Genomic DNA, 27,506 nt, shown 5'->3' with positions numbered 1-27,506 from the left:
CTTTGAAAGCTGGGTATGTTTAGCTTGTGGGAGAGAAGGCTAAGAGGGGACATGATAGTTATGTTTCAGTATCTGATGTGATGTTATATTGAAGATGGAGCATTCAGCTCCTGAGCAATGGATTCAAGCTATAAGGAAAGGGATCCCACCTAAATATCAGGAAGAACCTATGCTGCCTCAGAGAGTGGTGAAGTCTCCTTCTTTGGAGGTTTTGGAGTCTGGATGGCCATCTCTCCAGAGTGATTTGATGGTGTCTTCCTGCACGGCAGAGGGTTGGACTGAATAGCCATTGGGGTCTCTTCCAACCATGTGATTCTGTGATTGTGCTACATGACCTTTGTCTTCAGTGGCAACTTTGCCCAACAAGATGGGAACCAAGCATGCCACAGAAGGAGAAGTAGGTACTTCCACTTTCAGCAGGGCAGATGGACACACAACAGCTGGGAATGTACAACACAATGGCATAGCCTAGAGCAGTGATTCTCAACCTGTGGGTTGTAACCACTTTGGGGGGGTCGAACGACCCTTTCACAGGGATCGCCAAAGACCATAGAAAAACACATATTTCCAATGGTCTTAGGAACCAAGACCATCGGTTGGGGGTCACCACAACATGATGAATTGTATTAAAGGGTCACAGCATTAGGAAGGTTGAGAACCAGTGGTCTAGAGGTGGCTGGGCCACATCTCCCAGCAGCATATCCAATGGTGAAGAACACTGGGAGTTGCATTCCAACAACATTGGGATGGCTGCAAGATCCTTGTCCCTGCGATCATACAGAATGTTGCATGAGAAGCCACCAGTTCTTCTAGTCATAGAATCATAGACTCATAGAGTTGGGAAAGACCCCAAGGGCCATCAAGTCCAACCCCATTCTGGCATGCAGGAACTCACAATCAAACCATCCCCAACAGATGGCCACCCAGCCTCTGCTTAAAGACCTCCAAAGGAGACTCCACCACTCTCCAAGGCAGTAGCATCTTCCAAGGGAGTGTGTCCCACTGTCAACAGCTCTTACTGTCATGAAGGTCTTCCTAATATTGAGGTGGAATCTCTTTTCCTCTAGTTTGAATCCACTGTTCCAGATCCTGTTGTCTGGAGCAGCAGAAAACAAGCTTGCTCCATCCTCAATGTGACACACCTTCAAATACTTACACAGGGCTATCATATCACCTCTTAACCATCTTTTCCCCAGCTCCATTGACTCTGGAATGTCAATACAGTGGGCACTCCACATTCACAGGGGTTACAAGCACAAGACCTCCGTGAAAGTGGAAAACCCACAAATAAAAAGCCATTAATTTTTTTTACCGGAGAGAACACTGCTCTAAGAATCTCTAGGTCCTCCAGTGCATCTCTGTCATCAACGTCTGCCAGACATCGACCATAGAATTCCACTGGAGGATCTACAAATGCCTAGAGAAGTGTTCTCACTTGTCTGGTGGATGTTGACATAAAGTCACACTAGAGAACCTAAAGATTCCTAGGGAGAACGTATTTGTCAAATCCATGAAAACTCAAAGACGCAGATGTCAAACCCACAAATTTGAAGGGTGACTGTACCTTGGTTAGATTTGAGGCAATCCCTTAATTCTGGGGCAGGAAGGATGTGAGGAACCTTTGTCACAAGGTGGAGAAAAGGTGTGGTCCCCCAAAAAAAGTCATCCTGGGTTGCATTTTGGAAATGATTTCCATGGGGGTTTAGAGTCCTTTCTGGTTGGAATATGCACAACTGTAGTTTGATAGTAAAATGTGGGCTAGACAATGCAACTGTTAGGTGGGTTTGTAATTGGTTGACCTGCCGAAGGGTGGTCAGCAACGGCTCCTCTTCATCCTGGAGAGAAGTGACCAGTGGGGTCCCACAGGGCTCTGTCCTGGGCCCAGGGCTATTCAACATCTTTATCAATGACTTGGAGGACAAAATTGGGGACATACTTATCAAATTTTCAGATGACACCAAATTAGGAGGAATAGCTAATATTCCAGAGGACAGGGTCAAAATTCAAAATGACCTGAATAGACTAGAAAGCTGGGCCAAAGGTAACAAAATGAAAGAGAACTGTAAGGTACTGCACTTAGGGCAGAAAAAAGAAATTCACAGATATAGGATTGGGGACACCTGGCTTAAGGAGACTATGGTGGGTTACATACCACCATTTGGGAGTCCCAGTTTAAAAAACGGGTGTCTCTTCTAGATGCCCCTACTCCTGTTACGGACTCTGTCCGTAACAAATGGTGGCATCCGCACGGCGCACGGCGCTTATGTCGCGAGGGCGCCATTGGCCTCGCGGCGTCATAACTGCGACGTGAGAAGAAGCTCAATTTTGGAGCTTCTTTTTTGCTCCGCGTGGGAGCCTCGCGGTTTGGCTGCTGCAGGAGTCCAAGTAGACCACAAGTTGAACATGAGTCAACAGTGTGATGCGGCAGCTAACAAGGCCAATGCAATTTTAGGGTTGCATCAATAACCGTGTCTAGATCAAGAGAAGTAATAGTCCCACTCTCTTCTGCTCTGGTCAGGCCCCACCTGGAATATTGTGTCCAGTTCTGGGCAACACAATTCACAAAGGATGTTGAGAAACTGGAGCATTTCCAAAGGAGGGCGACTAAAATGGTGAAAGGTCTGGAAGCCATGCCCTACGAGGAACAACTGAGGGAGCTGGGGATGTTCAGCCTGAAGAAGAGAAGGTTAAGAGGTGATATGATAGCCCTGTTTAAGTATTTGAAGGGGTGTCATAATGAGGAGGGAGCAAGCTTGTTTTCTGCTGCTCCAGGAAACAGGACCTGGAACAACAGATACAAACTACAGGAAAAGAGATTCCACCTCAACATTAGGAGGAACTTCCTGACAGTAAGGGCTGTTTGACAGTGGAACACACTCTTTCCTCGGAGTGTAGTGGAGCCTCCTTCCTTAGAGGTCTTCAAACAGAGGCTGGATGTCCACCTCTTGGGGATGCTTTGATTGAGAGTTCCTGCATGGCAGAATGGGGTTGGACTGGATGGCCCTTGGGGTATCTTCCAACTCTATGATTCAATGATTCTATGATATCCTGCCAAGAAAACCCCTTTTGCTTTGGGGTCACCATAAGTCGGTAATAACATGAAGACACACAACTCTGGGCACATCTGTTGTTATTGTTGTTGTGTGCCTTCAAGTCACTTTTGACTTATGGGAACCCTATGGCAAACTTATCATGGGGTTTTCTTGGCAAGATTGGTTCAGAGGTTTTCCATTGCGTTCCCTGAGGCTGAGAGTGTGTGACTTGCCCAAGGTCATCCAGTGGGTTTCATGGCTGATAGCGGAACTGAACTTGGATCTCCAGAATCATAGTCCAGCACTCAAACCACGCTGTCTGTCTGGGTGCATCTAGACCAGTGTTTCCCAAACTTTGGTCCTCCAGATGTTTTGGATGTCAGCTCCCAGAATTCCTGGCTGCTGGTCAAGCTGTTTGGGAATGACTGGTCTACACAGTAGAAATAATGTTGTTTGGCACCCCTTTAAACAACTTTGCACAATCCTACGCCATCCTGGGATTGTAGCTTTACAAGGTCTTTACTTGATGCCACTTAAAGTGCTGTAGCACCATCCTATGGCATTATGGGATTTGTAGTTTTACAAATTCTTTAAATTACACCACGGAAAGTGCTGTAGTACCATCCTATGTCATCCTGGGATTTGCAGTTATACAAGGTCTTTACTTGACACCACTTAAAGTGCTGGGGCACCATCCTATGCCATCCTGGGATTTGTAGTTGTACAAGGACTTTAGCTGACACCACTTAAAAGCGCTGTAACACCAGCCTATGCCATCCTGGGGTTTGTAGTTTGGCAAGGTCTTTGGCCAAAGAGGGCTGACGGCTCTCAAAACTGCAAATCCCAGGATCCTGTAGAGTAGAGCCATGGCAATTAAACTAGTATCAATCTGCATTATTCCTACAGTGCAGATGCACCCAAAGGCTCAGCCAGTCCAGTTGGACATCACTGCATCATCTGAACCTTCTGTTCCTCTAAATCAGAAGGAATGGATTTTTATTCAGGCTTATGTCCCTTCCTACCTCGTGCGCATGCGCGGGATCGGCCCGCCCCCTGAGCACAGGCCCCTCCCCTATGTCGTAGCCCCGCCCATTAAACACAAGCCCCTCCCATCCAAGTGCCCAGGAGAGGTTTGAAGACTAAGAGGCTGAGAAGGCAAGAGGAGCAGAAGGTGCCTTGCTGGGAAGGTGAGGAGGGGGTCTGTGTCAATCTGGATTTGGGGATTTCAGGAAATGCCAGAAGGAGGGGAGCAGAGGATTGGCTCCAGGGAAAAGGATCTTGCATGCCTTGCAGCTGGAAATCTAGCCCTGTCCTCCTTGGCAGACTTCCCTCTTGTGTGCCAAACCTGGTGCATGTGTGTGTGTGCAGGTTATTTAGAAATGCAGGTTTTGCATGGGGCTGTGCAAAAACAGGGGCTGGTTCTGGTGGATCGCCCTTTGCAAGGAGAGAAAGAGGGAACATGGAGAGGTTTCTCTGCCTCCAAAGACCCAGCAGGCAGGAAAAAACCCTCTTCTGATTTCTCTTCCTGGCATGTTTATGTTGTGCATGTCTCTGTTACATTTCTGTCCTTTTTTGTAGCAAACTGGGATCGCAAGGCAGGACTACAAGTCCCAGTCGGGCTTTACCCGGAAATAAATCATAATAATGACTATCAGTCCTCTCGCATTCAGTAGGGCTTCCTCTTGAGTAACTCGGTGCAATAGGATCTGCAGGCTGCCATGGCTTTTTGCTGAGTGAGAGAAGGAAACCAGAGGGGAGGATATTTGGACTGGGTTTTTGTCTCTCTGTGTGTGGTTTGCTTTTTGTGCCCAGATTGTCTCTTGGACGCTGGCGTTTCCCTTTATTAGCTTGCATGTTAAAAAGCCCTGCTGAATCCCTCCAGGATGCACTTCCAAGTGTAGTGCCTTCTCAGCAAGGAGAGTGTTGTCCCAATCTGGTGCTTTCCAGCTGGGTTGGACTACAACTACAACTCCCATCATTCCACGGACACCATGTGAGTTGTAATTCAACTACACCTGGGGTTGCTTCAGTTTAAGAAGGGGAGGATGTTTTTGTCCTAAGGCTTTATTATGAAAAAATGCAAAAAGATCTTAGGGTCAGCATAAGCCAGAAATTACTTGGTGGCACACAAACAGCAAAAACAACCGATTGGATTGGTTGCCTTCCGCATATGTGGAAAAAAGGGTGGGTGAGTTGTTAAATGTTTGGATAATATGGGTGCAAGGGAAAAGCAACCATGTTTAACCCAGTTTCCTGTTGTTGTTATCTTCAGCAGATGGCAACCTTATGAATGAGACCTCCAAGTCACCCCATCATCAACCACCCTGCTCCGGTTTTGCAAATTCAGGTCATTGGCTTTCTCCATTGAGTTTCCCCATCTGGAATGCATCTTCCTCTTTTCCCACTGCCTTCCACCTTACTGAGCATCATTGTCTTTTCTTGTGAGTCAAGTCTTCCCCTGATACTGTCCAGAGTATGACAGCCTCAGTTTGGTCAACTTGGAGGGAGAGGTCAGGCTTGATTTGCTCTGTTGTTGTTGTTGTTGTTGTTGTTGTTAGGGCCGACTCCGACTCATGGCGACATCTCCAAGCATCCTCATCCTCCGCTGCAGTCTTGCCCAGATCCTGCAAGCCTATGTCCATAACCTCCCCCCCCCCCCGACATCAAGTCTATCCATCTGATCTGTTACTCTTCCTCCCTTTCTTGTACCCTCTACCTTTCCTAGCATTATTGTTTTTCTAGTGATCCATGCCTTCTCATGATGTGGCCAAAGTACGACAGTCTCAACTTGATCATCTTTGTTTCCAAGCAGAGCCCTAGTCTGATCTGTTCAAGGACCCATTTATTTGTCTTCTTGGCTGTCCATGGGATCCTAAGTACTCTTCTCCAGCACCACATTAAGAAGGAATTGGCTTTCTTTCTGTCTGCTTCCTTCATTGTCTAGCTCTCGCATTCGTACCTGGTACAGTAATTGGGAATTACTGAATGATTCTGACTCTAGTGCTCACTTGTATGTCTTTGCTCTTCAGTATCTTTTCCAGCCCTTTCATAGCTGTCCTTCCCATTCCTAGTCTTCTTTTTATTTCTTGATTGCCATCTGCACTCGGTTTGATCGTAGATATGGGAATTCTTGAACTATTTCAATTTCCTCATTAAATTTGAATTTGTGTATTTCTTCTAGATTTGCTCTAGGACGCATTTATTTGTCATTTGAGCAGTAGACTGCATCTACAGAACTCTCCTCCAGCACCGTATGTCAAATCAGTTGACTTTTTTTCCTATCCGCTTTTTTAATATTATTTTTTTACCACACAAATGATTTTGAAGGACATTATCCTGTACAGTTTGTAGAGAGATCTTGTAGCACCTTTGAGACTCACGGGAAGAAAAAGTTGGCAGCATGAGCCTTCATAGACTGATCTACGAAAGCTCATGCTGCCAACTTCTTTCTTTCAGTCCGTCTCAGAGGTGCTACAAGATCTGTCTACGTACTGATTCTCCAGACTAGCACAGCTATATCTTTGAATATTACCTTATACATTTAAACATAAAAAGAAAAACCTAGTAGACAACTATCAGCTTTTTTCACTGTCTACCTTTCACAGCCATACATAGAAATCAGAAATACGATGGCATGGGCAATCCTAAATTTAGTTTTCAGTCATATATCCAGATCCTGTTGTTTCCTCTCAAGTTCTAATATGTACAGTAATCTGAATTAGAACATGTGGCTTTCCAGATGTGACTGGACTGCAAATCTCAGTGTTCCTCCACCTTGACTCTGCTGGCTAAAGTCACTGAGTTGTAATCATACAACATCTGGAGGCCTTCGTGGTTTTCACCCCTGATATAGGAGGAGTAGATCTCTTTTAGCACAATCGGAAGAGCTTGTTTTGATGAAAAGAGTGTCGGGAAGGGAACTGAAGGTGTTGACTTCATCTTCTGCAGCACTGAAATATGATCTGTGCTGCCTGCATGGTAGAGATTATATGGAATCTAGATTTTCCTTTTATGTCATGTCTTTTTAGATTGTAAACCCAAGGGCAGGGAACTGTCAAATTAGCAATTTGTAAGACGCTCTGAGAACCTTTGTGGCTGAAGAGCCAGGGTATAAATACTCTAAATAAATAAATAGATTAGCCCACAGAAGACTCTTTTTTTTAAGCTGTGGTTAAGCATGTCTGTTCTCAAATTTCTAGTTCTCATGATAAAAATGACCATTTACTACCCTGACAATTGTTTTCAGCTGGAGAGAATATTAATACTGAATTCTGGAACCTGTTCTTGAACTTGAATACTAGAATTCAGTTGCTGGATATGGAGAGAAATAAGGAAGAATACCTCTAAGCATTAATGGAGTAATCCTTACCCTTTTGTACATGAGCAATGAAGTCAAATGACCACATCAGGTGGAAGGATAGGAACACAAGAAATTGCCTTACACTGAGTCAATTCCTGGGTTTCTCTAGTCCACTACAGTCAACTCTTTGATTGGCAGCAACACTCCAGGGATTCAGGTAGGAGAGCTGAAAACCCATAGCAAAAGGTGAGATATTTAAATGTGAGTTAGAGGGGGGAAGCCCTGAATCGGATGTAGGTGTCGTGAAGACAGTCCCTACCAGATTTGGGGTTTTGCAGTGAACTCAGGGATAATTTGTCCATGTAGAAAAGGCCTTCATCTACTTCCAACCTGTTTGTTCAGGATTCAGCAGATTTTGCTTGTTTGTGTCGTCTTCTCTACTGAACTCGAGTTTTCCAATCGCTCGTTCTTCCTTCTTGGCTTGTATTGAATACAGGCTGTAAATCTTAGGGTAGAAACTCCCAATGCTTTTAAGGAGAGCTCAGAAGTGTTCCACTTTTGGACTACAACTCCCAGAATCCATGGCCACTGGGTTCTAGATGTTGTTTTCCAAAAGGAGAATTTTTTCCCCCAATCTCTTATTTTAAGAAATATGTGCTGCGACTTGATGGTTGCATCAAGCAAAGGGACACACACACATAGTCATGGAATCACAGAACTGTAAAGGTGGAAGGGGACACCCAAGGATGCTCTAGTCCAGTGGTTCTCAAACTTTGGGACTTTGACTCCCAGAACCCTCAGCCAGCTTGACCAATGCTCAGGGATTCTGGGAAACTGAAGTCTAAAGCACATGAAGGAGCAAAGTTTTGGAATCACTGTTGTGAACCAGACACATAAAGCAATACTAGCAGGTGGCCACTGAACCTTTATTTAACAGCTGGCAATGAACAAAAGTTGACCAGGTAGTCTACTCAATTAGCATCAGGAAGTGTTTTTATTGTTCAGCTGGAATTACCTTTCTTGTACCGTGGGCCCTTGGTATCAGCTGAGATTTGGTTCAAAGACACCTGGTGGATACCACAATCCATGCTCAAGTCCCATTATATATCCAATATTCAGTGTCCCTTATATAAAATACAAAGTCAAGGTTTGCTTTTTGGAATTCATTTTTTTGGGGAGTCAATATTTTCAAGACGTGGATCGTTGGATGCATGGATGCAGAATTTGTAGATACACAGGGCCAACTGTAGTGAGAAGCTGTTAGCTTGGGTCTTGCTCTCTAGAGTAGCAAAACAAAACAAAAAAAACCCCAACAATCCCAAAATAAAATTAAAAAAACAGGATTGCCCATATGATACCCCTTCAGATATTTGGAGATGGTTATCTCATTGCTTCTCTCCTGTGTCCAAACACTGCCCATCTCCAGTCCTCATAGGGCTTGGATTCCAGACCTTTTACCATCTCAGCCACTCTCCTATGGACACATTCCAGGTTGTTGCTGTCCTTCTGAAATTGCTTATTACCAGTTGAGTATCTCCCATAAATACTCCAATATTATCCTCAGGGGTGGCTGAGATAATGACACCTTTGCTTTTGGATACTTCAATGTACACAATGTACACAAACCTGCTTTTGTGCACAAAATTATTAAAAATATTGTGTATAAAATGACCTCCCAGCTATGTGTATAAGGTAGATATGAAACATAAATGATTTTTATCCTTAGACATGGGTCTGATCTCCAAGATATCTCATTATGTATATGCAGATATCCCAAAATCTGGGGGGGGGGGGGATCCAAAATACTTCTGGTCTCAAGCATTCTGGAAGAGCTGTAGTGTTATATTTCAGGGGAATAGACCAGAGCTCATGGAATACTAAATATGTCACTAAACTACAAACCCCAGGATTCCATAGGGTGAGACCTTAACAGTTAAAGTGGAAATTGGTGTGGATTTGTTATTGCTGTTTGTCTTCAAGTCATTTCTTGCTTAGCACACTGTCCTAGGGTTTTCTGGGCAAGGTTTAGTCAGAGGAGGCTTGCCATTTCTTTAATCTAAGACTGTGAGAATATGACTTGATCAAGGTCTCCCAGGCTGCATTTGCATTGCAGAAGTAATGCCATTTGACACCACTTCAACTTTGGAATGTTGGGATGTGTAGTTTTGTGAAATATTTAACCCTCTCTGTTAGAAAGCTCTGGTGCCATGACAAACTACAAATCCCAGGATTTTATAACATGGAGCCATGGCAGTTAAAGTGGTCTCAAACTGCATTAATTCTGCAATGCAAATGCAGCCGCTTTGAGTTTCTTTGTCTGAGTAGGGATTATTCAAATCCTGTTCTTCCAGATTCCTAGTCCAATGTTTGCACCACTACACCATGCTGGCTCACATTGTGCAGATGCATCCCTGATAAAAAGGCAGCTTTCTGCATTTGGAGGCTTGGTGTTTAGTGTATGTTCCCTTGGAAAGTAGACCAGGAAAGTGATGTCCTGATTGGTACCCATTGCAGAACATTTAATGTGAATTTATGTCTGTTCTGTTATTGTGAGTGTACTTGCTCTGTGATCTCCCCATCTTCTTTTTTTAGTTTTGGTGATGGATGGAAGCTGTTAGCAGGGATCTCCTCTTGAATAAACGTATATAGGGAAGTCAGTGTTTGGAGGGTTTTTGACATAGGCCTGGGCCTTCCTCAGTGCTTGCTTGCTTGCTTATTTATTTATAAAGCACAGCAAAATGGTGAAGGGTCTGGAAACCATGAATCCCTATGAGGAATGACTTAGGGAGCTGGGGATGTTTAGCCTAAAGAAGAGAAGGTTAAGAGGTGATATGATAGCCCTGTTTAAATATTTGAAGGGATGTCATATTGAAGATGGAGCAAGCTTGTTTTCTGCTGCTCCAGAAGCTAGAACACGGAGTAGGGATTATTCAAATCCTGTTCCAGGAAAGCTCCAGGAAAAAAGATTCCACCTCAACGTTAGGAGGAACTTCCTGACAGTAAGGGCTGTTCGACAGTGGAACACATTCATTCCTCGGAGAGTGGTGGAGTCTCCTTCCTTGGAGGCCTTTAAACAGAGGCTAGATGGCCATCTGTCAGTGATGCTTTGATTGAGAGTTCCTGCATGGCAGAATGGGGTTAGATTGAATGGCCTTTGGGGTCTCTTCCAACTCTATGATTATATGAAAATTAACAGGGTAAAATAGAAAAACAATTATAATCATCACTATTCTATTATTATTATTATTATTAGAATAATAGAATTGTAGAGTTGGAAGAGACCGCAAGGGCCATCCAGTCCAACATCATTCTGCCATGCAGGAAATATAAATCAAAGCATCCCTGACAGATGGCCATCCAGCCTCTGTTTGAAGACCTCCAAGGAGGGAGACTCCACTACACTCCGAGGGAGTTTGTTTATTTGCACCCCCTTTACTCAAAGTGACTTACAGTCTAAAAACACAGTACAATTAAAAACTTCCCAAAGTGTATAAGACATGTGAGTCAGTTTATAAAAATCATTTTTTATTTTTATTTTCCTGAATAAGCAAGAGATAAGTAACATTGAGTTTGCACTTGATACTGTAGAAGAATTGACTCTTGGGTCCTTAATTTTTTTTGTTTTCTTTTGCTTTTAAGATTATTTTATTTATTAGTTTTCGTATATTAGTTTGCATATGATATGGAATAAGATATGTTGTGGGTGGTTTGTTTAAATCATTTGGTTTAAACAGTTTGTTTGAATTCCTGTTATGAATATACTCTTGTGTATAGTTGTAAGACAAAAGAGATGAAAAGACTATGTGATGTATCACATAATGCATAGATTCTGTATTTGCATAGTGTAGAAATATCAATAAAACTGTTGAAAGGGGGAAAAACTTACAAAAGTGACAAATAAAATGGAATCAAACTATGATAATATTAAAGCAGATTAGAAGAGTTCTGCTTTTGGATTATGTCTCCCAGATTTTCCCAGTCATGTGGCTGAGGTACGTGGTTTGAACAAAAGAGATACAGTGACCCCTCCACATTTGCTGGGGCAAGGGGCACAGGACCCCCGTGAAAGTGGGAAAAGGGCAAAAAAAAACCCCAACAACAACCCCTACAATTTTTTTTAACCCAGAAGAACACCTCTCCAGGAATGTTTAGGTCCTCCAGGGGAACTCTGTGGTCAACATCTGCCAGACATTCACCATAGAATTGCAGCTGAGGACCTACAAATGCCTAGAGAATTGTTCTCTCTAGGAATCTCTAGGTCCCCCAGTATGACTTTTGGCCAAGGTTGGCCATAGAGTTGCGCAGGAGGACTTATAAATAATAAAAAAAATAAAAACTTTATTTATATACCACCTTTCCTATAGATCAAAGCGGTTTACAATATAGTGGGTATGTGACACATGTCACAATACAGAACAATAAAATACCTCACTAGTTAAAAATTCACAGTTTCATAAAATCTAAGCCATATCACAATCATTAAAGCCAACAGTTATGGGGGAAGTTTCTAATCTAAACAGAATTGGGAGGGTATGCTACTTGAAAAAGGTGAGTTTTTAATGCCTTCTTAAAGGCTACTAATGTGGGACAAAGTCGGATCTTTTCTGGGAGAGAGTTCCAGAGGGTAGGGGCTGTTGTCGTAAAGCCCTCTGGTGAGTGGTTACTAGTTTTACCCTGGGGCAATCAAGTAAAAATTTCCCTGTTGTTCTGAGGGTGCGGGGCGGATTATGTAGGGAGAGGCACTCCCTCAAGTAACTCGGGCCCAAGCCATATAGGGCTTTATAGGTAATGACCAACACTTTGTATTGCGCCCGGAAGCTAATAGGCAGCTAGATTCCTAGAGAGAGCATATTAATCAAAGCCACAAAATTCAAAGCAGCAAATGTGGAGGGCCAAATGTATTGCGACTGGGCATTTGTGGTGTGTACAGCTGATGCTAGAGCAAAGGATCTGGCTATTCTGGGAAGGCAGGGAATCAAGTAGGGAAGGAGCGGTTGCTGATCCATTCTTGTCTCTGCTAAATGGTGGCTCTTAGCTGCCTTCTGAAACCTGAACCACTCTTCCCCATGTATATTTGGATACTTTTATATTTAATAGCCCTTCTTTCTATTTTGGAATTCGAAGGGATTCCAGTTACTCAGCAGTGGTTGCATGGCCCAATAGCTGCACAATGTGTTGCCATTAGACTACATGCTGATGCATAGGAACATTTCTCTGGACTCATAAGAAATACAAATTCACTTCAGTGGTGGTTGTAGAGAAATCACAAAGATTATCAACATGCCAGATTGCATATCTTGCGATGTGAGAATTCTGTTTTTCTCTGGCTGTGTCAGTAAGAAAATGCACCATCTGTTGTCGGAGTAGATAAAAATTATACAATTACTTTTACAGGCATACATCAGTTAGCAAAGCCTCTGACAGTGAAGCTCCTTTTTGCAAAGCCCTTGTATTTCTGCACTGCCTCACTTTCCACCTCATCTCCTGTTTAGCTGGATGCTTTTCAGCAGCATCAGCTTTGGGAGGATGGTGAAAGAAGGCTGGAGAAACACAGGTTTTTGGTGTCAGGTTGCAGCAGTGTGTCTGCACTGCAATAAAGCGTTTGCTGGAAAGGATTGGGAGTCTCCTTCAGCTGATCCTGAACATGGGGGGGGGGGGCAAAATTTGCCTGAAAATCACCCTCAAAATTCTTTCAAAATTTTGGAGGTTGAGGAGCTTTGGGAGATTGTGGGTCATTAGGGCCCCACATAAAAGTGGGGGTCCAACAGCCACACTCATTCTATGGGCCACACTAGGTTATTGAGTGAAGAAGGTATTTTAAAATCATTTTTAAAATTTATTTTAGTGATTAATAATAATAATAATAATAATTTTATTGCTATCTCCAGCCTCTCCCATTGGATCAAAGTGGGATCACAACAAGGTTGAAATTACAATTACAGCATTAAAACCACAGTTAAAATAAAAGCATAGAAACATAAAAACATACATAAAAATATGAAAACCTTTTCTCCAGACATGAAAAGGAAGGCAGCTTACCATAAGCTTAAAACAAGTTCAGCACTGAGGATAGCTCCCTTAGAATTCAGACTAAAACTAAAACCTGGCACAGATTCATTGCTCCTCTGACATGGAAGCCATCAGATGATGATGGGCTTTGCAGGGAGGAAAGCTGTTGTGGATGGAGACGGTAGGTTAGACCTGAGCTATACTTTTCAAAGATGTAGCCATGTTAGCCTAGATCAGTATGCAAAGGGGTATTGTAGCACCTTTGAAACTATGACTGTGTCTGCACTGCAGAAATATTCCAGTTTGACACCACTTTAAGTTGCTGTTGCTAAGTCTGGGATTTGCAGTTTTGTGAGGCACCAGCATTCCTTGGCAGAGAGGGTTACTGTAAATGTCTCACATTGGAGCCGTGGCAGCTAAAGTGGTGTCAAACTGAATTATTTCTGCACTGCAAATGCAGCATAGAGAGAAAGAGACATGGGTGACACAAGCTTTAGTAGACTTCAGTCTGTTGCTCAGATGCATGGAGTCTGTCCAGGAACAGACCTTTATAAGCAGGGTATATTGCAATAGCAACTGGAGATCTTAGGGTTCTGTATATTGTTGTCATGGCAAATAAAGAGGAATCATAGTGCTGCGATTGTGCAATGTGAAAGGTTGCAGAGTCTCTTTAAAAAGGGGTAAGTAGTGTCCAAAGCACACTGCAGAAATAATCCAGTTTGAGACCGCTCTAACTGCTCTGGCTTAATGCTAGGGAATTCTGGGATCTGTAGTTTTATGAGACGTTCAGCCTTCTCTGTCAGAGAGCTCTAGTGCCATAGTAAACTACAATTTCCAAGATTCCCTAACATTGAGCCAGGGCAGTTAAAGTGGTCTCGAACTGGATTATTTCTGCAGTGTGTTTGGGACCTAGGATACAGAATTTCTTTCACCTTAGTCATTGCACTGCTGTTGCTAATATGCAAGAGCCACTGAACATAACAGGTTGGGATAACAAGTGCTTCTATCCCAGCTGGGATGGACTTTGACTCTTCTTTTGTTTGTAGTGTAATTATTTGATACTTGGAGACCAGCGGCCTACTTCATACCATCTGCCAAGGCAGTATATTTAACCTCCCTTGAGGCAAAGCTCTGAAACCAAGCCAGAAAATGCCAGGCTGGAAAAAAATGTAGCATTCTACATGTTGCCAGACCGTGCAAGCCCACTGAGTTACCCAACAAATCCTTTCCCCATGTCCTTCAGTACCTACATGAAGCTGCTGGGTCAGGTTATTGCAAGTTGGAGGATGAGATGCCATCAGTATGTTGGTGATGCTTTGCTTCTTGACATCAGTCATCTAGGGCTGTGCAAGTACCAGTCAAGTGTCTGGATGCTGTAATGGGGTGGATGAGGACCAATAAACAGAATCTGAATCCTGATAAGACAATAGGATTTTCGGTGGACTTTGTTATAACCAGACATGGAAGCATATGGAGAATCCATCATTCAAAGAATAAATAGTGAAGATGTTTGACTTATCCAAAATACTTGGAACCAAAAGTGATTTGATTTATTCATTCACATTTGGCCCTCCACATCTGCAGCTTTGACTTTTGCGGATTTAACTATTTGCAGTTTTGATTCATATGTTCTCTCTAGGAATCTCTAGGTCCTCCAGCACAACTCTGCCATACAGTTGTGCTGGAGAACCTAGAATTCCTAGAGAAAACACTTCTCTATGCATTTGTAAGTCTTTCAGGATGATTCTTGGATCAATTTCTGGCAAATGTTGACCATAGAATTGTATTGGAGGACCTGGAGATTCCTAGAGCGGTGTTCTGTTAGGTAAAAAGAATAGTGCTTTTTTATTTGTGGTTATTCCACATTCATGGGGGTCCTTCACTCCTAACCCCAGTGAATGTGGAGGGACCAATGTACACTGTACAATGGATTGTTGGTATCTTTTGGGATTTGGTTCCAGGACCCATGGATGCCCAAGTACCATTCAATGCTTCACTTGCTGCAAACTGAGTTCAGTGGGCAAAAGTAATTTGCACTCAATACAGGGAGGAAGAGGAGATGGAATTTGACCCTTCCCAGTAGACTCAGGCAAAAGCAAACTGCTTTAGTGTCTCATAGCTTGTGTGTTTTTTCTCATTAAAACAACTGACATCTTGACCACACTCTGATGACACATGTCCTAGTTTTCATCTGTGAACTGTAGGAGAAGGCTGTGGTATTGATGTGATGCTAAGCCAGGGGAAGGAACCATCATGTAGCCCTTCATATATTTTTGGACTGCAGTTCTCAAAAACCTTTACCAGAATGGTCCATAAATGAAGAACAAGATGTGGAGCAATGCATAATTTCTATTCCTGGGCTTACTTATCTTGGCAAGTTTCTTCAGAGGAGGGTTGCCACTGCCATCCTCTGAGGCTGAGAGTGTGACTTGCCCAAGGTCATCCAGCGGGTTTTCATGGCTGAGCCGGGATTCAAACTCTGCTCTCCAGAGTCATCCCAAGGGATCAGAGACCCCCAAGAGCCCCATGATCATCCACAGCTCTTGCAAACTCAGGGTAGCCGTGACTGAATGTATCACCTGTAATGCAGTCTACCTCTTCTCCTCCTGCCTTTTGTGTTACTGAGCATTATTGTCTTTTCCAAAGTTTAACAGCTTGCAAGTCAGATAATGTGTCCAAAGTATGACAGCTTCAATTTAGTCATCTTTCCTAGTCAAGATTTCAGGCTTGATTTTTCTTCAATTAATTTTTTTGTCTTTTTAGCCATCCGTAGTACCTGTAGTATTTGCCTCCAACATCACATTTCAAATGAGTTGATTCCCTTTCTTCACTGCCATGGTTAAGTGATTACATACTTGGAAAATAATAAAGTGATGTGGCAAAGGTGTTGGCCACCCTGGAGTTATTTCCTCTTCTGGACGATCAATAACACATTTATTTTGGCTGATTTCTTTGAAATCATGTACACTGATCTCTGGTCAAAGGTGAGCTTCTTCAGTGAAGAATTTACACTTAATTTTGCTCTGGTATTCTGAAGGAGAAGGCTAAATAGCTCACAAGACTACACATCCCAGAATTCCATAGCATTGAAGCATTTAAATCAGACTGCATTAATTCTGTAGTGTAGATGCAGCCATTGTCTCTTAATGAATTTTAAATAGTTGAATTGTATTTTAAATAACTTTTATATTTATACTGTTTATTGAAGATTTTGTATAGTTTTTATTCTGTATTTTTAAATATGTTGTAAGAATACCTCCAAGGGTTGCCATAATTGTCCACTATATGGGGTTTGCTTGGCAAGACATGTTCAGAAGAGGTTTGCCATTGCCTTCCTCTGAGGCTGAGAGAGTGTGACTTGCCCAAAGTCACCCAGTGAGTTTCTATGACTGAACAGGAATTCAAACCCTCCAGAGTCTTAGTCCAACACTCAAACCACTATGCCATGCTAGTTCTATAATAAAATAAAGTAATACTACTATAAAATAACGCAGTAGTGAAGAAATCATGCCAAAAACCCTGGTCAAAAACGCTATGATAATTTCACTTTACAATCACCGTAAGTTGGAAATGACTTGAAGACACACAACAACAAAGGAGTAGTAGCAGTAGTAGTTATAATGAAGATGATGATGATAAGATAAAGCAAGCTTGCTCTGTCTTCAGCCTAACATCCCTTCAGAAATGGGATACTTCTGACAAAGCACTCCTCCGCTATTGCTTTTTGCATAATGTTTTATCAACGACCAGAAAGCCTCTGCTGTTTGGTTTTTGAGCTCCCAAGGATTACTTTCCTTGAGTGTGCTTCATCCAGTTTGGAAACAAAGAGGTAATGAATGTGCAAAAGGATGTTGTAGCAACACCTTTGTGACACACTGGAAGAAAAAAGTTGGTAGCATGAGCTTTCATAGACTTGAGTCTACTTTCTCAGAGGCATTTGGTCAAGCCTACAAAAGCTCATGCTCCTGATTTCTTTAGTGAGTCTCAAAGGTGCTACAAGATCCCTTTGCAGACTGATTTTCCCAACTAGCGAGGCTGTACCTTGGAAAGTGGTAATGACTTTGTTTAATGGTGGTTTTACTGATCTGGAACCTCCCTGAATTTTTAAAACTTTCCCATGAACAGGTGGAAGAATGCAGTGAGTCATGGCTTTTTCATTATCTTGTGTTGTAAAGGAGGTGGAGAGAGGAGAGAAAACATGCCTAGAGAGAAAGATCTTCTCTGTGTACACAATACACCCCAGCCTTTGTTGGTTTGTGTTTGATTAGAAGGAGGGAACAGAGCCATGTGGTTTGGGCAATCCTGAGTAACAGATGAAAGGAAAGATATTGGAAGCCATGGCTAAGCATTTATTTATTTATTTTGCAGTTCTTTTAACAGTGTGTCTCAGGTTGCATGACATTTACATTTGTTGAACTATAGTTCTGGATCCAGAGTTAGGGGCTGTGCAGACTGGAGATAAAGGTTAGTGTCGAGGCATGGCATCACAATGCACACCCGGGCTCTGTCCCATGCTGGCGTGACACTGCATGCCCCACAGCATGGCAGACAGTGTCATGGCGCTCCTATGGCGTGTCATCCAGATGACACAGCACCAAGGGAGCACCAAAAAGCTGTGACATAGTAGCCATGCCACCTGCAAATCTGAGGTGCAGAAATCAAAGCTGAAGTGCCTTCCATCTTGAAGCACCCATAGTCCAAAGGAATAATTTTAAAAAGTATATTTGTGGCCTCCAGACAGCAAAGAGGACTTGGTAAGGAGTGGGCAAGCAGACAGAATCCAAAAAGCATATATTGGTCTAAGACAAACTTCATGCACTGGCTGTGAATATGTCATCTAAGAATTAGATCTCCTTTATAAAGCATTGATTGTATGGTGCATAATCCACCCTTTCCACCCGTTTTCATAGAAATAAGCTGCCGTTTTCATTAGCCTTCCATTTCCAGCCCCTAAAAAGCACTTACTGCATGGCTTGGCATTTTTACAAAGAGAAGAAAGAAATGTGAATTGCAGATTTGGAAAGAGGAGAAAGAGATGTCGGAGTCCCGCAGCTAATCCAAGAGAGCACAAAACATGAAAGGGAGAAAGGAGGGGAGCATGAGTGAACAAAAAGACTTAACAGCAGGTGGATGCAGTTACACAAGAGCTCTAGAAAAGTCTCTGGGAGATTTTTTGTTTTTTAAAGTTGTACTTTGCACAGGGTTTAAACGAACAGAGATTTTACCAGAGGAAATGGCCATCATCTTGATCAAATTTGCCTCTCACTCTATTAAAGTAATTAATCATAAGGAAACAAAATTGGCCAAGTAGGATATGTAGGAAAAAATCTCAATGTGTACAATGGTTCCTCAACATTTGCTGGGGTTAGGGGTGAAGGACCCCCATGAATGTGGAAAACCAGCAAATAAAAGAACACAATTATTTGTACCTAAGACAACACCTCTCTAGGAATTTCCAGGTTGTCCAGTGCAACTCTATGGTCAACGTTTGCCAGAGGTTGATCATAGAATCATGCTGTAGGACCTACAATGGCTAGAGCAGTGTTTTCTCTAGGAACCTCTAAGTTCTCCAGCACAACTATCTGGTCAACTTCTGGCAGAGTTGTGGTGGAGAACCTGGAAATTCCTAAAGAGAACATATGAATCAAAACCGCAAATAATCAAAGCTACAAAAGTCAAAGCTGCAAATGTGGAGGGGCAACTGTATTTCAACCTGAGGTGGACAAAGTGTGTTCTGGAGACCGCAGCACTGTATTGGTAGTCCTCAGAGCACCCGAGGGAGTCAAAAAGTTATTTCTTTCCCCCGCAACAAAACAGAGTGTCCTCTAAGGGAAGCAGGGAGGCATTTTCACCACATTTGGACTCAGAACATGGGCATCATTAGGGTTGGTGTCACTGGTGCAGGTGCCCAGGGGATAGCAGTGGACTGGTCCACCCACCTTCCCACTGCCTCAACCCCCTGCCCCATGGCTGGCCATCCTGTCAAATTGCAAATGGGGAATGGTGTTGTGGTCTCCCGAGGGCCCGTTCCGGATCTAGCATGGTGGCTGGGGAAGCGTAAAAGGGAGGCCAGCTCTGCCCATCCCACCAGGTATACTGCCTTACCAGGTGTAACCCCCTGGGTACAATTTGCACCCCACCAGCAATGCCCCCAGGAAGGAAGGTCCAGGAAATAGCCTTTTAAAAAGTGATCTTCCAGTCATTTCCTATTTTGAAAAAAAAACAAAACAGGACAGAAATGATCCCCAACTCTCCTAGAGTGCAATGGGTATCATTTCAGGGCAAAATATTTAGGGGTTTTGTAGCTCCCAAACAAATAATAATAATAGTAATATTCCTCCAAATTAGGAGGAATAGCTAATACTCCAGAGGACAGGATCAAAATTCAAAATGACCTGAATAGACTAGAAAGCTGGGCCACAGCTAACAGAATGAACTTCAACAGGGAGAAATGTAAGGTACTGCACTTAGGGAGAAAAAATGAAATGCACAGATATAGGATGGGGGACACCTGGCTTAAGGAGACAACATGTGAAAGGGATCTAGGAGTCCAAGTAGACCACAAGTTGAACATGAGTCAACAGTGCGATGCGGCAGCTAACAAGGCCAATGCGATTTTAGGCTGCATCAATAGAAGTATAGTGTCTAGATCAAGGGAAGTAATAGTGCCACTATATTCTGCTCTGGTCAGGCCCCACCTGGAATATTGTGTCCAGTTCTGGGCGCCACAATTCAAAAAGGACATTGAGAAATTGGAGCGTGTCCAAAGTAGGGCGACTAAAATGGTGAAGGGTCTGGAAACCATGTCCTATGAGGAATGCCTTAGGGAGCTGGGTATGTTTAGCCTGGAGAAAAGAAGGTTAAGAGGTGATATGATAGCCCTGTTTAAATATTTGAAGGGATGTCATATTGAGGAGGCAGCAAGCTTGTTTTCTGCTGCTCCAGAGACTAGAACACGGAACAATGGATGCAAGCTGCAGGAAAAGAGATTCCACCTCAACATTAGGAGGAATTTCCTGACAGTAAGGGCTGTTGGACAGTGGAACACACTTCCTAGGAGTGTAGTGGAGTCTCCCTCCTTGGAGGTCTTCAAACGGAGGCTGGATGGCCATCTGTCGGGGATGCTTTGATCTGGATTTCCTGCATGGCAGGGGGCTGGACTGGATGGCCCTTGCGGTCTCTTCCAACTCTATGATTCTATGATTCTACTACTACTACTAATACTAATAAAAATAATAATAATAAATGTTTACTTATTTATTTCCCACCTCTCTCCAAGGCTTGTGGTGGGATACAACATTTATGTACAGTTAGCCCTCTATATCCGTGGATTTTTTTAATTCACAGACTCATGCATCCACGGCTTGAAAATATTTTAAAAATATATAAATTCCAAAAGGAAAGCTTGATTTTGCCTTTTTATATAAGGGGTGTCATTTTACTGTTTTCAGTGCGAGTTGAGCATCCACATATTTTGGTATCCACAGAGGATCATGGAACCAAACCCCAGCAGATTCCAAGGGCCCCACTGTACAAAGTTAATACAAACAAGCAACTCCACTAGCATTAATTCTGAAGTATTCCCAAAGCACATGAGTAAATATATTTAAACCTATTCCAGGGGTGGGCAGCTATGGAAAGCTAGACGGTGGCACTAACATCCCAGATCATGGAAGGCTTCCAAATACCCACTAAAGGGTGCATCTAAACTATAAAAATGATGCAGATTGGTATCACTTTACGTGCAATGTGGATTCAGCCTGAGATATACCTGAAATGCACTGCCTACCTGTGTGCCGTCCCACATTTACACTTGAGGCAAAACTTCACTTTGTGTAAATATAGAAAAGTTGCAAAAAGAGCAGAAGAGGAGAGGAGGAATAAGCCATATACTGCAGTTCCCAGAATCCTCTAGCCAGTTTGGCTGGGGAGGGGATTTTGGGAATTGTTGTCCAAAAAGATCACATTTCCATGTTCTGAACAAACGGAGGCTATAAGAGACTTGGTACTGATGGGGAAATGGCAGTGCACAACCAAGCACCTTCCCTCTCTTCCACTCCCACGGTTTTCCCGGTTGTGTTGGTGGGGAATTATGATTTTCTCCAGGCAGGATCTAGTCCTGTCTGCACCTGCAAAGCCAGCTGCTATTCAAATAAAGTAATTAATCAGGAAGTCCTTGGCATGGGTCCAGGAAGTCTTTTTTAATTAATTATTTTTTTTTTAAAAAAAAAGCCAGCAACCTCAGCAATTGCTACTAAATCCCATCATCATCATCATCTGGACCATTATGAAAGGCAGAACGCTTGCATGTGGGCAGAGAGGCTGCAAAAGCTGCTCCTTTGAACTACAGCCCCCAGCGCCCCCCAAGCAGTGTGGCCAGTAGTTCTTCAGGAGGAGCCTTCCTCTGTGTCCCTGGTCAATCTATTGTGGGAGGAAAGGGTCTTCTTTGCTGTGGCACTGTAGTTGTAGAATACCCTCCACTTTGAGGGCCAATTGGCATTTTAGTGCCAAGTAAAAACATGGCTTTTGATGCCAGCCTTTGGGATCTAATTGATTTTGCCTGCATCTACCTATACATTACGGCTTTAAATTGTTCTGACTGGCTTCTTGTCAAATTGTTGAATATGATTTTAGTCTATTTAAATGCTTTTCTACCGTTTTGTATTGTTTGGATTGATTAAACTGATTCTGTTGATTGCTGCCTTCATATCCTGTTAGATAGTGTGGGACATAATATTTGGATTAATACATTTAAAAATATACATACAAGGGTTCCGGATTCTCCTCCAGGTTCTTCTGCTGTCATCCGTTGGACCAGATTTTATCTATAGGGGCTCTTGTCTGGGTTCTTCTGTCATGAGTGGGTCCCTTATTGGTTAGTCTGATGCCACCAGTGGGCCAGATATGGCCTACAGGGTTTCTTACTGGTTAATCTGATGCCATCAATGGGCCAGATTTGCTCTACAGAGGCTCCTGTCTGTTTTTTCCCACTGGTTCTTCTGTCATGAGTGGGGCAGATTTTTGACAGGTTTCCTTATTGGTTAGTCTCATGGTGCCAGTGGGCCAGATATGGCCTACAGTATTCCCTATGGGTTATTCTGATGTCACTAGTATGCCAGATTTGGCTTACCAGGCCTCCTGGTTTATAGGGCCTTCTTCTGGCACCAGTGGGCCAGATATGGCCTACAAAGTTCCATAAGGGTTAGTCTAATGCCATTAGTGGGTCAGATTTAGCCTATAGGGATTCCTGTCTGGCCCACAACATGCTTCTAATGTTATCTCTGATCTGGCACTGAAAGTAATGGTTAACAGGCTGTTCTGTAAGCCTGGGGAAGCTATTACAGAAGACTGTTTTGGTTCGTAGTCCTGGAAATCAGGATCTTAGTCCTGAGTCTTGTTTGTTGTTGCTGTGTGCCTTCAAGTCATTTCTGACTTATGGTGATCCTATCATGTTTTTTTCTTGTACACACATCTAAAAAGGCAGCTTTGCATTGTATGCTTGAGGGGGGAAATGGCCAAATTGACAGGAATTATGTCAGGCACCATCTGTTGCTAGTATATGACCCCTATCCTTCTCCAAGGCACTACCTGAATTAGCATTTGGCTCCTAGGCTAGAAAGAGTTCACACTCCCTCCTTTGGGCAGATGCATGGTTTTTTCTGACCTTGCTATTGCTTTTTAATTCCAGCTGCCAGGATTGCACCTTTGGTATGCAAAGCATGTCCTCTATCCTTGTTTCCTGGCAAGATGCCATGTGCTTCTGTCCCATAGTGATGGGTGGCCTCCCTTTTGCTTCTGTCTTTCTAGAGGTCAGCGGGAAGGATGTTCTCCTCGGCAAAGCCCTACGAAAACCAGCGGTACTCTGCCTTGAAGAAGGACTGCCAGCGGAGGAAAGTGCTCTTTGAGGACCCGCTGTTCCCAGCCAATGATGACTCCCTGTTCTACAAGTCGCGGATTCAAGGTGTCCAGTGGAAACGGCCCAAGGTGAGAGGAACATCTGGGGAAGGGTTGCAAACAGGGATGATCACTCTTTTCTTTTAAGATTGCTGGAGACAAATTTGGAAATTGGAAGCATGATGGCTATCAAACTGGCAGTGCCCTCTGAATGTATTGGACTAGAGCTTCCATGGAGAGCTAGCATGGTGTAGTGGTTGAACATTGGACTACAACTATGAAGATTCAGGGTTTGAATCTCAGCTCAGCCATTTAAATCCATTTGGGTGACCTTGGGAAAGTCACATTCTGTGAACCTCAGACGATGGCAATGGCAACTCCCCTCTGAAGAAACTGACCAAGAAAACCCTGTGATAGGTTTGCCTTAGGGTCTCCATAACTCAAAAATGATTTGCGGGCACATAACAACAATGACAGAGCTCCCACCATCACCAATTAGGAACGAGCTTTTAGGAAGGCCCATCAACCTTAAGATTGCCAGCGGTGAAGTGGTTTGAGTATTGAATTATGACTCTGGAGACTAGGGTTCGAACCTGCTTGTCCATAGAAACCCACTGGCTGATCTTGGGCAAGTCATCCTCTCTCAGCCTCAGAGGATGGCAAAGGCAGACCCCTTCTGAACAAATCTTAAATAGGAAACACAAAGAGCAACTTGAGCCATAGAATGAAATCTCTGGTGCGTGGTCATATATCAGAACTCGGAAAAAAGTACTTTTGGATTATAGCTCCCAGAATCCCTAGACAGCATGGCTGGGGATTCTGGGAGTTACGCTCCCCAAAAGTAGCTTTTCAAAATTCTGGTTTACATGAGTAGTAAAGAACTAGGTCTTATTTTATGGCCATGCAGTGTGTTCTGAATTCTATGGAAAGGTTGCTTGCTTTGCTTGGTAGGTGATCAGAAAGTATTGTGGGGGGGGGGGGGGATATGCCTACGAAAGTTGGTTTTTTTCCTGTCCAGTTGGCAAACCTGGGTGTTATTGTTTCTGCTTCAGTTGGAGTTTCATCAATTCCCTTCCTGATATGTGAGGTTGGGCATCCTGCTTTTTGTTGCATGCCACAGTGACAGGTTTTATGATTCTCTGCTCTGCACCTTCTGTTGTGTGAGTCTTGGTTGTGGAGTTGCACCTTGTTCTATCAAGACGTTCTGTGACTAGCAAAAATGGGATCGTTGTGATCCTTCAGCTCTTGTCTCCACTGGCATTCAGCTGTAATACAGTTGACCCTCCACATTCGCTGGGATTTAGGAGCACAGGACCCTCGTGAAAGTAGAAACACTGCAAATAAAAAACATTTAAAAAATACTTGGGAGAACACCTCTCTAGGTTTCTCTAGGCCCTCCAATGTCAGGGATGATGGGAGTTGTAGCTCTTCACCTCTGGCTCGAACTCACCACCTTGTTGCGCACCGACGCTGACCAGTTTTGGCCAGTGGATAAAGCTTTGCTCTAAAGCAGCAGAGTTACAGAGAATAGGCTGAAGACCCTGACAAACTCTCCAAGCCTTCTCACTCTTGCTTCCACAGAAGTCTTCCCACTTCTTCAGGATCCAGCTGGCTCTTGTATCTTCACCCAAGACACCAGACAACTCAGTAGTCTTATATCAAAGATCTACTTTATTCTACTATATACAGCTCCAATACAACAATACTCCTCACTATTACTACCCACTGCTACTACCCACAAAATACATTGGGATTCATAGCCATTATTATAGTCCTTGGATCATACCACCCACTCTTGTCAGTATCCACCCAGTGGGCGTGTACATCTATTCTCATTGGTTCTCTTGTTTCTACCCAGAATTAATGATTTCATCATCTCAGCCTTGACCACTTAACAATTCTCAGGTGTGTTCAATTATCCACTTTACATTTCTGTCCTTGGCATTCAGGACTTGTTAATTCCATTACCTTTTACACCTGTGTGGCTCTTAATTGCTTCTGCTGAGTCACCCTGACTCTCACATACATGTTTTATTTTTTTCACTGTATATCCCATGTTGCTTTTTCCTTAACAATCCCCTCCGAAATAAAATATTGTATGTGGCTTACAATGTCATTCCAACCATTTGTGTCAACCTTTCATGTTTTTCCACCGTTAAAGCTTTAGTAAACAAATCTGCTATGTTATTTTGTGTTTCTATGTACCTCAACTCTATTTCTCCTTTTTGAACCATGTCTCTTACATTTTGGTACCTTACACCCACATATTTGGTTCTGTTCTTCAAACTTTCTGTTTCAGCCATTGCTATGCATGATTGCGAATCTTCTAGAATTTCAACAGGTACTTTGAAATTTTCGTTTAAGTCAATTAACAATTGTTCAATCCATTGTACCTCGTTCACAATTTCGTTCAAAGCTGCAAATTCTGCTTCAGATGTGCTCAACGCTACGTTTGTTTGTTTTCTGCTTCTCCATACAATTGGACTTTCACTATATTTGATTATCATTCCTGTCACTGACTTCTTGTCTCCTGATTCTGACGCAAACGAACTGTCTACAAAACATTCTAAATCTGCATTACTGCTTCTGATGATTAACTTTTTGTCTATAGTCCCTTTCAAATATCTTAATAAGTGTTTCACAGCTGTCCAATCCTCAACTTTAGGATCAGAAAGTCTTCTTGATAAAACGTTAACGGAATACGAAATGTCTGGTCTAGTGTGGCAAGAAATGAACTGTAGAGATCCTATTATGCTCCTGAAAAAAGTCTTGTCCTCAAAATCTCTGGTTGTTGGTTCAGAAACGAAACCAGTTGTCATTGGAGCTTTAACTATCTTAGCATTCTGTAGTCCACACTTTTCAATCAAATTCTCTATCTTCTTTCTCTGGCTTAGCAAACAATGACCTTCTTGTGTCCATTCAACATTAATGCCTAAATAAGACTTCAACAAACCTAGATCTTTCAAAACAAACTTTTCTGACAACTCTCTCTTAACTGTTTCTATTTCCTGTTTAGACTTTGCTGCCACGCACAAGTCATCCACATAAATCACTAACACTATGTCTCCTTTTGTATAAACACAAGCATCTGCCACGCTTCTTTTGTATCCTAGCTTAACCAACTTATCATTAATGCACAAATTCCAAGCTCTGGCACTCTGTTTTAAACCATACAATGCCTTCTTCAATCTGTAAACTTTCTGACTTCCATTCTCTTCAAAACCTTGTGGCTGTTCCATAAAGATTTCTTCATCCAAATTTGCATTTAAATAAGCTGTTTCAAAATCAAAATGTTCCACAACTAGATTCCTTCTTGCTGCTACAGCTAACACCATTCTCAAACTTTCTGGCTTTGCTGTTGGAGAATAAGTCTTATCAAAATTCTCATACTGCTGTTGTGCAAAACCCTTAGCTACCAATCTTGCTTTGTACTTAATACTTCCGTCAGGCATTTCCTTTCTTTTATACACCCATTTACAACCAATCACTTTCTTATCTCTGGGTCTATCAACAACTTCAAAAACATTTTTGTTCACCAAGCAACTAAACTCACTATCCATTGCTTCACGCCATCTTTCTTGTTCTTCCCTAGAAAAGGTTTCTATCTCTTCAAAACTCTCAGGCTCTTCTATTACTGTACAAGCACTTGCCTGTGTCACAACAAACCTATCTGGTGACTTCCTAACTCTGTGACTACGCCTGGGTATGAATTCTGTCGATCTGCCTCTTTCCTCATCACTGTCTGCACTAGAAGATGTTGTCTTTCGGCTAAATCTCTTGTCTTCTGTCATTCTAGTGGTTACTGGTCTTGTTTGTGACTCCCCATCAGAGGTACTACCACTACTGCTAGTAGAGGCTTCTGGTTTGACTGAAACCCCTCCGTTTCCTGAAGTTGGTTCAGTCTGGGCTTCCTGCTCACTTGAGCTACCTAACCTCAAGAACACTTCTTTATTGGCATGCAGCTTGTCCCAGCCAGCATGTCTCTCAAAATTTGCAGACCTGGAGTACTGCACTTCTCTTCCTCCCAAAAGAAACTTATAGCTGTTCCCTGAATATCCTAAGAACATAAGCCTTTTGCTTTTTGGTTCTCCTTTTCTCCTAAAACAGGCAGGTATATATACATGTGCATATTGACCAAAAACTCTTAAGTACTTGAAATTTGGCACTCTCCCATACAAGACCCTGTAGGGAATGTCTTCAATCTCAGAATGAAACAATCTATTACTTATGTGTATAGCAGTCAGCGTAGCTTCACCACAGAAGCTATCCCC

General features: G+C 42.8%; 1 protein-coding gene across 1 annotated transcript in view; it reads left to right on the top strand.

The window, feature by feature from the left end:
• Nucleotides 1-4,145: 4,145 nt before the first annotated feature.
• The window catches only part of CAPN5 (calpain 5), an 85,353-nt gene continuing 61,992 nt past the window's right edge, over nt 4,146-27,506 (top strand). The window contains exons 1-2 of the mRNA XM_089512996.1: nt 4,146-4,219; nt 23,149-23,325. Coding sequence (XP_089369122.1) covers nt 23,164-23,325 — 162 coding nt within the window. The 5' untranslated portion in view covers nt 4,146-4,219; nt 23,149-23,163. The remainder of the gene's footprint in view (nt 4,220-23,148; nt 23,326-27,506) is intronic.

The sequence above is a fragment of the Sceloporus occidentalis genome, unplaced genomic scaffold (genome assembly GCF_023333645.1).
Source record: "Sceloporus occidentalis isolate IW3139 unplaced genomic scaffold, rSceOcc1.0.p SCAF_2, whole genome shotgun sequence".
Lineage (NCBI taxonomy): Eukaryota > Metazoa > Chordata > Lepidosauria > Squamata > Phrynosomatidae > Sceloporus > Sceloporus occidentalis.
Note: the sequence above shows the minus strand (reverse complement) of the source record. Positions and strands in the feature narration are given on the sequence as shown.